The sequence below is a fragment of the Falco rusticolus genome, chromosome 8 (assembly GCF_015220075.1).
Source record: "Falco rusticolus isolate bFalRus1 chromosome 8, bFalRus1.pri, whole genome shotgun sequence".
NCBI lineage: Eukaryota > Metazoa > Chordata > Aves > Falconiformes > Falconidae > Falco > Falco rusticolus.
In genome coordinates this window covers 38,380,770-38,395,892 of record NC_051194.1, presented here as the reverse complement: position 1 = coordinate 38,395,892, position 15,123 = coordinate 38,380,770, and the positions used below count along the sequence as shown (strand labels likewise).

General features: G+C 38.1%; 1 protein-coding gene across 1 annotated transcript in view; it reads right to left on the bottom strand.

Moving 5' to 3' along the window:
- Nucleotides 1–15,123, bottom strand: part of XRCC5 (X-ray repair cross complementing 5) — a 53,964-nt gene that overhangs the window by 30,504 nt on the left and 8,337 nt on the right. The window contains exons 6-11 of the mRNA XM_037396346.1: nt 12,411–12,596; nt 9,332–9,446; nt 7,127–7,265; nt 4,985–5,097; nt 1,556–1,618; nt 364–501 (exon numbers count right to left, since the gene is read on the bottom strand). Coding sequence (XP_037252243.1) covers nt 364–501; nt 1,556–1,618; nt 4,985–5,097; nt 7,127–7,265; nt 9,332–9,446; nt 12,411–12,596 — 754 coding nt within the window. The remainder of the gene's footprint in view (nt 1–363; nt 502–1,555; nt 1,619–4,984; nt 5,098–7,126; nt 7,266–9,331; nt 9,447–12,410; nt 12,597–15,123) is intronic.

Below are 15,123 nucleotides of genomic sequence, written 5' to 3'. Positions count from 1 at the left end.
CATTGTTTCTAGATACCAAAAAAAAAAAAAAAAATTTCCAGGATAGCAAAATGAAATTATAATTATGTTATTGAAATAAAAATGAGCATTACTTAAATCTGTAATATAGAGGATATTAACAAAAACATATGGCATTATTTTTCCACGTATTTTTTCCAGGGAATTTTCTTAAAATTATTTATTACCTCCTTGTCCTAAGAGTTGGTACTATTACCTAAAATCACTCTGAAAGGTCACCCTGGTTTCTTCTGGTATTACGCAACACTTCAAATTCATACGGTTCAAATATGATCACATATTAATTGATATTTGTAAAGCATCAATACAGATGCTCTCTGCAGAAAGGTAAGAGTGAAAAATTACCTCGTATGCATCCTTAATATATGGAAAAGCTACTCCAATTTGTGGGTTGCTTCTTCTATCATAAGCATAACGCACTATAGCTACCACTTTCAATTCATTCAATGCATGAACAAGGGCAGAAAAAGCAACTGCTGCATTCTGGAAAACAAAAACCCAAAGTCGACAGTCATGCAAGTTCTCATTAGCCTGCTGAAATAACATCTTTCACAGTGAACTCAATAGCATTGATTTAGTCAAGACTAGTTCCCATTTCAGCTGTAACTTTAACACAAGCATTTTTCATGTTCAAAAAATGAAGAAGAAAGATCAAATTTTATCACGATAGTGGATATATTCAAAGCTAAGCAGACTTTAGATCCAGCACATTCCACCTTTTCCACTAGGTGTGAAGAGCTCTCAGAAGTATTACGAGAGAGAAAGGGAGGAAAGTCAGCCCCTTAAAGGAACACATCAGACAGAGCACCACAGTGCGGGTTTTACCTGTAGCATTTAAAATCATTTCGATGTCTGTTCTGAATAACACAGTGACAGAGCACACCATCGCTCTGCACGAGAATCATAGAATCATTTAGCTTGGAAAAGACCTTTGAGATCATCAAGTCTGAACATTAACCCAGAATGGCCAAGTCCATCACTAAACCATGCCCCTATGTACCACCGCATCTACACGTTTTCTAAACGCCTCCAGGGATGGTGATTCTGCCACCTCCCTGGGCAGCCTGTTCCAGTGCTTAACCACCCTTTCAGTGAAGAAATTTGTCCTAATATTCAATCTAAGCCTCCCCTGGCGTAAATTGAGGCCGTTCCCTCTTGTTATCTGGGAGAAGAGACCAACCCTCACCCTGCCTACAACCTCCTTTCAGGTAGTTGTGGAAAGCACCAAGATCCTCCCCGAGTCTCCTCTTTTCTCCAGGCTAAACAACCCCAAACAGACTTAAGTACCAATTCCAGGTTCCCTACGCCCTTGTACAAACATAATGTTTACCAGTTTCTCATTATTCATGAGATATGGTATTCATTTGGGGTCTAATCCAACTTCTTTTCATCCTAATGGGCAATGGAACAGGACTTCTGTAAGCTGCATTAAAAATACTTGTTTTGTTAACATGGAAAGACAGGACAATCTCAAGTACTGCTACTATTTTCTGTTCCACAGCAAAACACCTTCAGCATTAACTTCAGTTCACCTTACCTCATCATCTTTTGCTGCAAAGACCTTCAGAACCTGGTTGCCCATGTAGTAATGCCTCTGGATCTACAGATTCAAATGGTCAAGAGTTAGCCCAATCTAAAGAAAATGTCGTTGATGCAATCAGACCAATTAAATTCTGACACAACTGAACACATTACTCAAGTGAGAAGCCATAAAATGTAATTACTGTGCAGAGAAGTTAAAGCCCTTTATACGTTTCATATCTCCATTTATCACTGAATATGGATATTCACTCATATTCAGCAGGGTACTCTCATACCTTCCTGTTGATGGGCAGGAATGAAAGACTATGGTACTTTCAGCTGTTACCAATTTGAAGAATACTGCAGTAATTCAAAAGTCAGTATGGAAAACCACAGGAGTTAATAAAAGACCCAAAACTGACACCACATAATTTTCCTAGCAAAAATATGTCAAAAGGGAGCTGAAAAAAGTCACTTCCTTAATTAATAAAGCTACTTCAACAACAGCCTGGAGTATATACAGCTCTGCTAGAAAAGAAGCACTTCTGTTAGCAGAGTTTATGCTGTTCATGAACATGGCTGACCCCTTAAAAAAACTAGTTTCATCAAGGGGCACTGCTAGAATAGCTGGAGCTACAGAGGCTGTGTGAGACACACCCAGAGAAGCAGTGCAATAGTGGAAAACCCGTCACAAAGACTGCACACTACCACGGACACTGGTTAAAATGACCTTTCTTTGTTAAAGAAAAATCTCTTCAAATTACACTATCTGCAAACTCACCTGGAGTTTCGTTATTTAGCAAATCACCATAATGCTGTTGAAGTCAGTGACAACTTGCACCTGAGCAGATCTGTTTAATGTAGTACAGTACAATTCTTCAACTCAGATTATTCTACCTGCAATTATTCTTTGGTGTTCTGTCTTTTAAAAGCTCAGGAAATTTTACGTTCAGTACAGTGTAAATAACTAGACGTATCACTATACCTTCTTTTGTTTGCAGAAAAAAAAAGAAAGGTCCCTTCATAATATTTTTAAGTATTATTTCTTGATTTATATGGCATTGCTTATAAATTAAAAATCAAAGTTTAAGCGGTCTCTGATCTTCTTTCCTGAGGGATGTGAATAACTCAGAAAAATAATATAAGGTGGTTCTATTCCTTCTTTAATTATGTATTTGGAGCTGTTCCAGTTTCTCTAGTAAATAATAAATTATTTTTTCTCCAAAGTTTTTTAAAGAAATAATTTTATATTAAACATACATTTGAATAGTGTCAGTATTAGGATTCCAAACAACAAAATTCAAAAGAAAAAACATAAGGAAAGCACGGGTCTTGAAAATTTGAGTTGTAGTTGAAAACTTCCCAATATCATTACCTATACAGTATAATTTTAATCCTGCAATCACACTTGAATAATTTTATTCCACTGATGTCTATGCAACTACTATTCGGCATAATCACTCACACTCCTAGTTACAGGACCAGAGCACACTTTAAGATGTAGTTCCTACTCATTATGAAATCCCCAGACAAGGGTATCACATCATAAATATGCCTCAAAGTAGTAACAAATTGGATTTACATTTTTTCAATGCACAAGATAATTATTGATTTTAATAAATTTTATGCAAATTATTCCTACAATTAACTTTATTCCTACAATTAACTTTATTCCTACAATTATTAACTATGTATTATATATCTGACCAATGGTAGGAAAAAAAAAATAACCACGTGAAATAACAGCTCATTTACAGGAGCATGATTCTTCTCATCCATTTCAATAAAATTCAAACTTCAAGTTGAAACAGGAGGCCAGCCTCCAGCATAAGAAAATGATGCATATGGTGAAATAAATCTTACAGAATTAAATGAAGACAGTAAGACTCAGCTGTAGGCTAGTAACACATCAAAAGATGCAAGAAATTGTCTCACTGGAACACTGGATTCAGACATAACATTTCCCTTGTTAGATCCATTTTCTAGTCCAGGATTTAGCAGTCCCTAGCATCTCTGTGCCTTGGTCAATTTAGGGCATATAAGCTCAGGCATGATAAGTTTCCTCAATCACTTCCAGTATACAAGCTCCCATGTTACTTAACAACTTTTAAGTTTTGAATGTCCTCAAGGAGCAACCAAGTTGCGGCTCCCGTTCAGGCTGGCTTCTCACTTCAATAAATCAACCTAACTTCCTGGCTCCTCAGTTAGTAAGATGCTTCGGACCACCACACTGCATAGTCTAAGGCCATATCTAGCAACATGCAGGGGTCTCTGTGCCACCTGTACTGTAAATAAAAATATGTTTAGGTACACTCATTTGGGAGTAAGGTCCCACAGATACTTCCTATTTCATTAGCATCTTTCCTTCCTGGTAAAGTTAATAATTTCTCAGCATTTGTCAAAGATTTTGTTCAAGCAGTGAGATATTTCAGAGAAGAGCAGGAGGGCTGGGACATTTCAGAACAGAAGGTGCAGAGCTGCCCTACAATTTCCTTTCAGTTTTGAGTGGTGAAGGGGACTGGGTGCAGTGAACTCCAAGAAGAGTAAAGTTTCGGTCACCCTGGGCAATATCCTGGAGAAGAAAGAGTGGAAGCAGCTTAACATTTTTAGCAATTACTGGCACGCACATCTCTGTACTTTCTCTTCAAATGCCCTGCTTCAAGAAAGGTTTTGTTAAGCCTTTGCCTAATGGTTTCCTAATGCTTAAGTCCTGAATTTTCTCAGGAAATCACCCTGTGCTGGATAGCATTTATTAAGGTATTCGCTCAAGGTAAGTTTCTTACAATTCCCACGTAAAACAAACGACAAAGTTAATAAAAGTTAATAAAAGTGCACACAAACACCAAGCATCTCATTGAAATATGGAGAGTTTTTAAATGATGTAAGTTCCATGAAATCTTCGCTACATTTAGGTTTTGTTACAGCAGAAAAAAATCACAGTTTGCAAACTAATCCTTATGGAAATGAGAATGAATGCAGCTGGTTCTCAGTCTTTCTTTAATGTTTCTGTAATGTTGAGGGAGAAGCTTCTTCGGTTAAAAAGAACACACTGGTGGCTGGACAAAGCCCAAAAAGGCTTCTGCATGACCTGGACAGAAGACAGACCATCTTCTGTTGCACATCTGGCATCACTATTAAGTTTGTGAGGTGAAATGAAATAAGACTACAATACCTGTGTCTCCACTTTGCAGAGATCTGAGTTCAGTGGCTCTGGCTTCACTTGAGGGCCCACTGGCCACAGTTATGAGCTTCTGTCCTTCACAAGACTACATACTGGTTTCATGTACTAGAATCAGCAAATAAGTCACCCCTGTATACCTGACTGCAGATGCCCCATTCCCAATACTGGAACCCAATACAACACCACAACTTTAGTGAACTCAAACTGAAATCAACTGTCTTGAACAACCCAGGAAGCTGAATGGGAAGAAGTTCAGCACTGTACCTGAGAGGATCTGCTGAATCCCAAAACAGAAAAACATTTTGCTTCTGTTTTGTATTTCATTTGCTCTTCATCTTCCTTGGAAAAAGGAACTATATCACTCCCATAGCGAAACCCTGGAGAACAAGAGAAGAGCATCTGCTAAGCATATGGGCCTACAATTCTAACACTGAAATTAGCACTCTGAATGTTTTAACAATGCATGCATGCCCCACAGCTACACTCCATGTACGCTCATCAAATTACTTTCCCTGTTAACAAAAAACACACACACCCATAGACACATTTGGTACTTCACCAACAGCAGTTGCATCCCTTGTACATCATTTTATGTAACTCAGCTACCCTCATAGACAGCTGGAAAGAAAATAAGGGAATGGAACATCTTGCCCAACAAAGTTATGCTCGCAGAATAGATTTAAGCAAATCAGAATATATTTCAGCAAAAAGACTACAACACTCCCTGCAATTGTAATACAAAAAAATTCAAACATAGTCACAAATCACAGACAGGAAATGTCACCAGAAGAGATTCAGAGAACAAAACGTGTTAACAGTGGAAGCAATACATCCTCACATGCAATGGAAAACCAAAACACTCTTTTGAGCAGAACTGGTCTTTCTACATGTTTCTGTGGTTTACTTCCCATGCCCTACATTACAGGGATATCTCCACAAAATAGGAAGCTGTTAGTTTCTCAGAGGTATCACCTGTTCCAGCTGCTTGTTCCCCCACCTCAAGCTCCAACATCCTCCCTACATCATCATCATTTTATTATACTGTCACAGACTAAGGATGATACCCTCAGGTGTGAAGAAAGCAGAAGTAACAGAGCTAAATCCCTGGATGAAAAACCTATATGCAGATATATTTTCCTGGAAACTGAAAAGCAAACACACAGGCAAAATGAAAAAAAAAAAATTCAGTAGGGGTGCTTCAGATGCAAAATATTGTCTAATTATGACATTTCCCAAAAGGTCCACTAAAGTGCACGAGGCATCGGCAGCTCTTTAAGAAAAATCAGACCACCGTTAAGAGAAATTTTTGGTTTCTTTTGTTCACACTGAACTGTTTATCACTTCTTTTTACCAGTATTCCACAATCATTCACCAGCTTAGGCAGTGAGGACATCAGCAGAGAATGGTCTCAAATGCTTCAAAACACATTTGCTACAAAAAGTGGATTTTTTTTTACTAAAAGTTTTGAAGTTATAAAACAGATGACGAGCTTTTAATTATCATTTCTGCTTAAAGAAAAAAAGAAAATCACACTGCTTTTGGGACATAATTTTATCTGCTACAAAACCACCTACAGTTGCTACAACTGAAAAAGGTAAAATAAAAAACCACAGTATTTATCTTAATTTTTTAATTTATTTTATTCATTTGACAGCATATTCTATACTGTTATCTGAAGAGTTCTGCCCTTTCTATATTTAAAACACCTGCCCTACTTGCATGGGACTGAAACAGCAAAGAAAAAAACTAGTAGTAAAATATATCTACATAATCACAAAAACCCCACATTTGCTTAACTACATTTTTTAAAAGTAGACTATTTCATTGTTTCTGAGGCCTTTAGTCTTTCAAGGAATTTAATCCACTCAGACGCTGAAGGTTATGAAAGAAGTATTCTGCAAACCACTGCTTCAGACTGAACCTGCTGTGGAATTTAAACAGAAAGCTAATAGACTCTTGAACACTAAACCTTCCTTTAATGGTTTCATCCTCCCAATTGCAGAATATCTACAGCAGTTGCTTATCTAGAAAAAAACAGAGCGTTATGAAGGTATTCATGTTGTCAGTACAACTGAAGATTTGAAAACAGAATAGAGGTAGCAGCACTACTCACTACAGAACTGAGGTATGGCACTCCACAGAACACAGTTTAGGAAGCTGTAGTGCCTTCCAAGTTCCACCTGGTGGTATTATTATTATACCTATTACCGGCAAAAGCAAAAATGTTTACAATACGTGAAGACCAAGAGTCTCACATAACAGTCTCTGTGTTCCATAGCTTACAGAGCTTACATTCTAAGATCACAGCAAGGCTTCAAGTTATAAAGCTAAAAGGCACTTAGGTGATTGAAAAGTACAAGCTATTATCTTCAGTTTGTCTTCCAGGTGCACATAAAGAAGCCATACCTTGAATAGTATCTTCCTTCTGAACCTCTGTCTCATCATCATCATTCAAGCAGTAAACAGTTTCTTTTTGCACATCATCTTTTCTGAGGGTTTTAGCATCCACAACTGTCCAAATTTTTTTCACCTTCTCTTCTGTGACCTTTATATCAGAATTCAAAGAAAAGGAATGTTTAACATTTCAGTGGGATCCGGAGCGCTTACCAGAACATGCAAAAAATTCTTAGACCAAGTGCTGCATTACTTTGATGATAAGGGACAAATGACAGCCCCAAATATGCATCTCTAACTGCTACTACAGTGCTTTCAGCACAGTTACATCTGTTTGAGACCTAACACCTGACCTATATCATATTAACTACATACTTGTCTTCGTTATGGGCTAAGTCATTTGTGGAAGTCTTTCAGTCACATGATAACACATAACTTCCTTGCTATGTATTTCTCTTCCTCTATCTACATAAAAGCTTTTGACAAAGCATTAATGAAGAGGGTCCTGCGGGAAGCCAGCCAAGTAATGACCATCACACCTATGCGGTTACATGTCACTCTCTCTTTTTTCCCCGAATTGCGTGTCTTTTATGCCACTTAGCTGTTGTTCATGTGGCATCACACTCCATTTGATTGGTTCTGGTGTGGCACCCACACGCTGCTCATCATCGATGAGATGTTTTTTCTCATTGTTCTGTCCAACTCTCTTATCTCTCTGTGAATACAGAGTTTCTTTGTCTCCCTTGGCCTTGCATACGTCCTTCACACCTGCAGCTTGTTACAGCTTCGGCCTGCTCGGCCTGCTATTGCAACAGTTACTTGGTCTGGATTGCTCATAATATGTCCGTTGTCTTCCAGCCACTCCACACATAAAGATATACGTTAAAGATACAGGGACACTCAAAGCTCATTCAGTTTGTATGCCCAAGTTTTGCATCAGACTTACTACACTACAGGATAAACATAAGCTCTTTACTGCAGCTTCTCCAAAAGGCAAGAAAAGATCCCAGTTGCAATACAAGACTGGGAGGGGAAAAAATGAACAAACATCTGCAGTGAGTGAATGTTCCCCAACTACAGGGAAAGAAAAATGGTTTATTTTCTCTCTACTTAAGTGAAATTGATGGTATACTTAGTGAGTGAGAATGGGCAGAAAACAGAAAAGACAGAACAGATTATGTCAGAGGATATCACAAGTCTAATCCCTAGCTCTGATCCAACTGCTATATGACCTTGGGCTAGTCACTTGGTTCATGTTGCTTACTCTCCCAAGCTTAACTTATCTTGTGTATAAACACCTTTGGGAGAGGACTCTTACTGCATAATTGTACAGGTCTGGCACAGTATCCTAATTAAAAAAAATTATACGTATAAATAGAAAGCTGGCAGCAGAGACCTGTTTCAAAGCTAGTATGCCTATATCTCAGAAATGAGATATATTTCAACTTCATAATGCATCTTCCTGAAACCTTGCAATATTGGTCAGACTCTTAGTCTTGGGTTCAAATAACAAACCAATTAATCTCCATCTCACCAGATCCATCAGCGCTGCCACACTATATAGTTACCTATTAATTATTCAGTAACTGGCATTTTGCATATTTTCTGTGTTTAAATACACTTACTTCTTCCTAGCACTGTGTGAAGGACCCATATAAACTGTAAAGGAAACAGACTGTGCACAAGCTCTGCCAAACGGTATAAAGCAAACAAGCTGAAAAAGGAGGTGTTTTTTTTCCAAGTCCAAAATAACAATAGATGTGATTTGAAACAATAGCTGGTAAAACATTTACACCCACCATTTTACATACACATGTGCATAACTCCTCTCATGCCTAGGGCTTAAGAAATATATCTAAGTCTCATCGAGCTGCAGACACATCCCTGACATAGAATGGAAAGCTGCACACAATCACAGCATCCTTAATCAGGTTCTTCAACTTCAATACCATTAAGTGTCAAAACGTAAATAGCAATTATTTCTATTTCTGTACACCGTGAATTTTACTTCTGTAACATATGTGTTCAATACGGTGAAGCTAGAGTTGCTGTGGGAACCACAGTTCTAGATGTATGGCTTCGACACACATAAAATCCCTACCATAATTATTTTGGATGTTGTTTTATCTTTTATTTTCTTAGCTTTAAGGAAAAAGCATGCAGCTGCACCTAACTTGCTGCCAAAATCCACTAAAGCATACGATTTTATGAACTTACTGATTTGTAGGCCACAATCCTTATAGACAAATTAGAACCAATAGTGAGCTGGCAAGGCCAAGCCATAGGTCTTCTTTCCATTTTCTTAAACATTGAAAGACGCTCCAGGCTCTCGCTAAATGAAGGAATCAGGAGAACAGAAATGAACTCTGATGAACTGTAATAAAATATTACAGACAATACACTCTCTCTTCAAGGAGATGCAGGACTCCAATTGTTTCAGTTTAGACTGCATAAAGCATTAGAAAATAAACTGTATGAATAATCTTGTCATTAACTATTGTCAGAAAAAGCGAATGAAAAAAAAGAAGTGATACAGTAGATTATTGCCATCTTGAGCCTTTATGATGGTGTGACATTAGGACTTAAAGACGGTATGCCTTGTGATGAAACTACACAATTGCTTATTAAGCATTTTACATTTATCTGTGCTCACCCAATTAGGGCATGTAGTTAGCGGAACAAGCCAAATTAGAAAAGACTATCTAAGTGGTAAAATGTTTTATGTAGTGGAGGTGAAGAAATGAAGAATCCAGTTTCAATTAACAGGATTTTTTGTTTGTGTGGTAATTAATTTTGACACTTTTTTTGAATACAGTACTAATGAACTCATTATTTTCAGGGCATTCTGTTAGAGTGAAACAAGTTATTTTGAGTATTCCTAGCTTAAATAGCATATATACAAGCTCATAAACCAAACCAAACAAAAAAAAAAGTAACTGTAATGATTTTATACTAAAAAGTGTTAATTGCGTACCTTTATATAATGGAGTCCAAAAATAAAAAATTTACAGTAGAAGTAATTTATAATGCATAATTGTGAAATCAAATAGACTTGCACCCCAGAACAGCTTTCAGCTAATACAAACTGCATCAGCTATTTTGTTGTAAAATTCCAATGCAGAGAAAGCACTCAAAATTATTTTTTATTGCATGATAAAGCAAAGATAACACAGTGCTGACCTCGCATTTTTCACATGATGATAAAACCCAAAATCTAACTCTCTTGATTAAAGCACTTGTCTGGCAGATATTAAGATCAACTCCTAAAAACATTAGTACAGAATTCAACTTGGTATTCTATTTCTGAAGTTTCTTAGTATAAGCAGGGGGGTGGTTGGTGGGGGTGGTGGTAGGTGTTAATTCTAACAGAAGCACAATGAAAGGAGAAAAACACTGGGATTTCTATAGTAAGAAAAGCATTGCATTTCCTTTTTAATTTTTTTTTTCCAGAAGGAAGAGAGGAAAAATTATTTTTCTGGGCAACAGAGACACCGATAGAGAATTTTGAAAAAGAACTTGTTATTACAGCATTAATAGTACTGCAACATATACATTTAAGGATGAATGTGAAAGTCAAATACATAAGTGTCAAATGCCCAAAAATGCCATTCAAGCTCAACTTAACTCTACCCATTAATTTCTTATATTTATAGAAGAAAAGCGCTCACTTATCGAAGAAGACTCAGCCAATAAAAACCTACTAAATACACATTTCAACTTGTATTTTAAAAACAAGTCTCTTTGCTTTCCAATCCCTTCCCCCAAAACTCAGAGACTGCAGAAGCACCTCCTGTCCAACAGTCAAAATACCAAACCCTACAAAATATAACAACTTACTTTCCTGGAATGACTTTATTTTCACAAGAGTTCAGATATTTTTACCAGCAGGAATAATGAATAGAGGAAAACAGAGAGTGTATCTGTGTTGGTAAACTATCATCAGATTTGCAAGGCTGACTTCTTAAAGCTTGATAAGCAACTTAATTGCATCTAAAACCTCACATATTCTTAAATAACTTAAAAAAATAAAGCTTTAATCTACTAGCCAAATGCCTATTTATCCAAAGATTTTGGATTTCCCCTGAAAGCATGCCACAACATCTTATACAGTAGCAAGAACATGTGACAAAAAAAAAATATAAAGAAGGGGCCAAGCCCATAGTAGCTTTATGCTTATGGATTATCCTAAAGGTTAAACGGGCACAAAAAGATACTGCTTTTGTGTGCAGTCTTTTGATGCAATGACAAAGCCTGCTTTTCTCCTGAGACTCGGACTGCTCTGTTGACTAGTATGGAACACACACACAGTGATACATGTTTCCTCACTAACCCATTCTAATGCTCAATTAACAGTTTAACTGGACGCTGAGGTGCAAAGCACAGCAGCTGGGTGGAGTGAGGGAAGGAAACCCCACAAATAAAATTATGAATAATAGCATATTTTCAGGTGCCACCCTCAGCTAAAAATTACACTTGATAACCACATTACAACTATGGTCTACTAAGCTTCCTGCAAAACACAGTCTAAAAGATCACACTTCCTAACTGTAGAATACAACTACTACAACAGTAACATTAGACTTCTATACGGCGTATAGATGCATTTTGCTTGTTCTCCAACTGAGACAACACCTATGTGGAAAAGCCTTGGATATCTCATTAGCTACAGTTTTTCAGACACACACATACATTTTCATTCTTCATTTTTCACTTTCACTTTCTTTTTCATTTTCATTTTTCACATCATTTCACATGACGTGAAAAAACATCTTTCATTTCTTCCGTTAGGAATGTTGCTAAAAAGTAAATTGATTGGCATAATGGCACAGTAGTCTGTGATTAAAGAGCAGGATTCAACAAACATTACTGAAACCATCTGAGGGAGTTTGATAAACTAGTAAGCTAAAACAAGTCTGCGATCAAGGAACAGACTACCATTAAACGCAGATGTTCTACCTGCACTATGTCACAAATTCCAACTGTTCGAAAGCATGCTTTTCAAATCTCATTTATAGAAACATTCCCTCCAAAATCCAGTACTAAAGATGGAAAAAAACTGATTTTTTCTTTAAATACAGATATAGAAAATTCATTTTCCACTGAAATCTGTAAGTTTTTTACCTATTCAAAAGCCGCTGAAGAAGCTGTTTGAAAGGGATTGAGTGTACAGTAAGTAGAATTCACTGACTTCAGTGAAACTGGAAACCATGTGACTGATTACTTATTCATTTTATCTTTCAGGAAAGAGATCAAAAAGTAAATTTACAGTATGATAAAGAGGAATAGCCAAGTTTACCTGAAAGTATAAATTTCTTCCAGCCCTCCTTCTTGGTCCAAAGCATGCATAAGTTTCCTCACCACATCAATGCCTTCCTTCTGTTGCTTAGTTAAAGCCTTTCTTGGGAAAGAATTTCTGTGCACATGGGAACGTACATAGGCACTTGTATCTCCACCTCCATCAACATCCGCTGGAAATGGGAGACTAAGAACACAAGCAGAAGCAGTTAGTTTGACTTTCTTCTTAATTAAAATAACCAACCAAGAACAAAACAAAAATTGTATCATAATCATTGTTTTCTATCTAGTTGCAGTCTAGCCACATGGTTTGCAAAACACATGAAGTAGTGTTTCAGTCTACTTAGTATTGGTAATATCTTGACCAGAGTGCTGCACCAGTTCTGAGCATCATACGCAAAGAAAGATGCCCACATAACAAGAAGGCATTGGAACACTGATTAGAAAACAAGATCTGTGAAAAAAGATTGAACAAAATAAAGCCTGTAGAAAAGGGAGTCAGAGGGCAAGACAGTCTTAAATATAAAAGGCTGTTGCAGATAGGAAGGGAACAATCAGTTCTTTATATTCATAGAATCACAAAATCACTTAGGTTGGAAAAGATCTCAAAGATCATCAAGTCCAACCATTAACCCAGGACTGCCAAGTCCATCACTAAACCACACGAGTAAGCTCCACATCTACGTGTTTTCTAAACACCTCCAAGGACTGATTTCACCACCTCCCTGGGCAGCCTGTTCCAATCTTTGACCACCCTTTCAGTGAACAAGTTGTTCCTCACATCCAATTCTAAGCCTCCCCTGGTGTAAATTAAGGCCATTTCCTCTTGTCCTATCACTTGTTACTTGGGAGAAGAGACCTACCCTTACTTGGGAGAAGAGACCTACCCCCACCTCACAACCTCCTTTCAGGTAGCTGGGAAGAGCAATAATGTTCCGTCTGAGTCTCCTCCTCTCCACTTGTCATAAGACTTGTGCTCCAGACCCTTCATCAGCTTCATCGCCCTTCTCTGGACACACTCCAGCACCTCAATGTCTTCCTTGTAGTGAGGCACTCAAAACTGAACACAGGATTCAAGGTGCAGCCTCACCAGTGCCAAGTACAGGGGAACCATCACTCCCCTAGTCCTGCTGGCCACACTGTTTCAGATACTAACCAGGATGCTGTTGGCCTTCTTGGGCACCTGGGCACACTGCTGGCTCATGTTCAGCTGGCTGTCAACCAGCACCCCCAGGTCCTTTTCTACCTGGCTGCTTTCTTCCCCAAGCCTGTAGCTTTGTTTGTAACCCAAGTGCAGGACCCGGCACTTCTCCTTGTTGAACCTCATACAGTTGGTCTCAGCCCATCAATCCAGCCTGTCCCGATCCCTCTGCAAAGCCTTCCTATCCTCAAGCAGACCAACACTTCCCCCCAACTTGATGTCATCTGCAAACTTACTGAGGGTGCACTCAATCCCCTTGTCCAGATTGTTGATAAAGACAGTAAACAGAACTGGCCCCAATACTGAGCCCTGGGCAGCACCACCTGTGACCGGCCACCAGCAGGATGTAACTCCATTCACTACCACTCTTTGGGCTGGGCCGTCCAGCCAGCTTTTTACCCAGCGTAGAGTACACCCGTCCAAGCCATGAGCAGCCAGTTTCTCCAGGAGAATGCCGAGGGAGACAGTGGCAAAGGCTTTACATTTAGAGCCTGCACTCAAATTGCATCGTGGAGTCAGGTCAGATATTCAAAAACCTGATAAAGGCATTTCAAACCATAAATTTTAGAACCAACTGCCTGAGGAGACAGAACAGTCTCCATCACTTGGAAGTCTTTATAAAAAGATTAGAAAAACACCGCTCAGCAATGACATACATACAACTGACCCAGTCTGAAGTAAAGGATTGCTCTAAATGACTTGTTAAAGGCCAGTCCAGGCCTGTGATGCTGTTTCAGCTCCAAATGCCAGCAAATGGGACTCTGTCTGCAGTGGGGCTATTAGGTAGCTCTGGAATAAATGTTACTCTGAGATTTTAATAGCTTACAACACTAGGTGAATTTCTGACTGAAGATGACACATTTTCCTGCACTTCAAGAATCAGATTTAAAAATTTAGCCAGGGGTTATAGATAAAATGATTTTGCTGCTCTTCAAAATGTAACAGAGTTAACTAAATATAATAACCACAGAAAAGAGGGACGTGTAAGATCCTCTACCCTGCGCCCTGGACAACGCCTGCAGATTTTTCAAATCTTTCATTTGATCCGATTTTGAATGAACCACATGATACCTTTTACCACATTTCCACAAAGCAGAAGAATTTTACCATTGTATTAGGTTTTTGAAAAGCAGCCTACAGATCTCTACTTTAGTTTCACCTCATTAGTCCTCACTAAACTTATCTGTGGAGCAACACATCATTAGCAGTTAACAATATGCACAACAATGTCACACACAGCAGAATTAAAGAACAAACTTCAGCAAAGTGTTTGATGCCTTTATAGGAAGCAGCATCCACTGATAAATAGAGAAACTGTATTTTAAAGCTGTTATGACAGCAAAAAGCTTCAAACTTCTGATACATAAGTTACATTACTTTAATCCTGTGACGAGAACTGTATAATACCCAAAGCCACACAGTGTTCAGCATTTGCTTGGCACTTGATAACAGGGAGGAAAACCAACTATCTGCCACAAGTTACAATCTAATCAATAAATAGGGCATAAGAGAC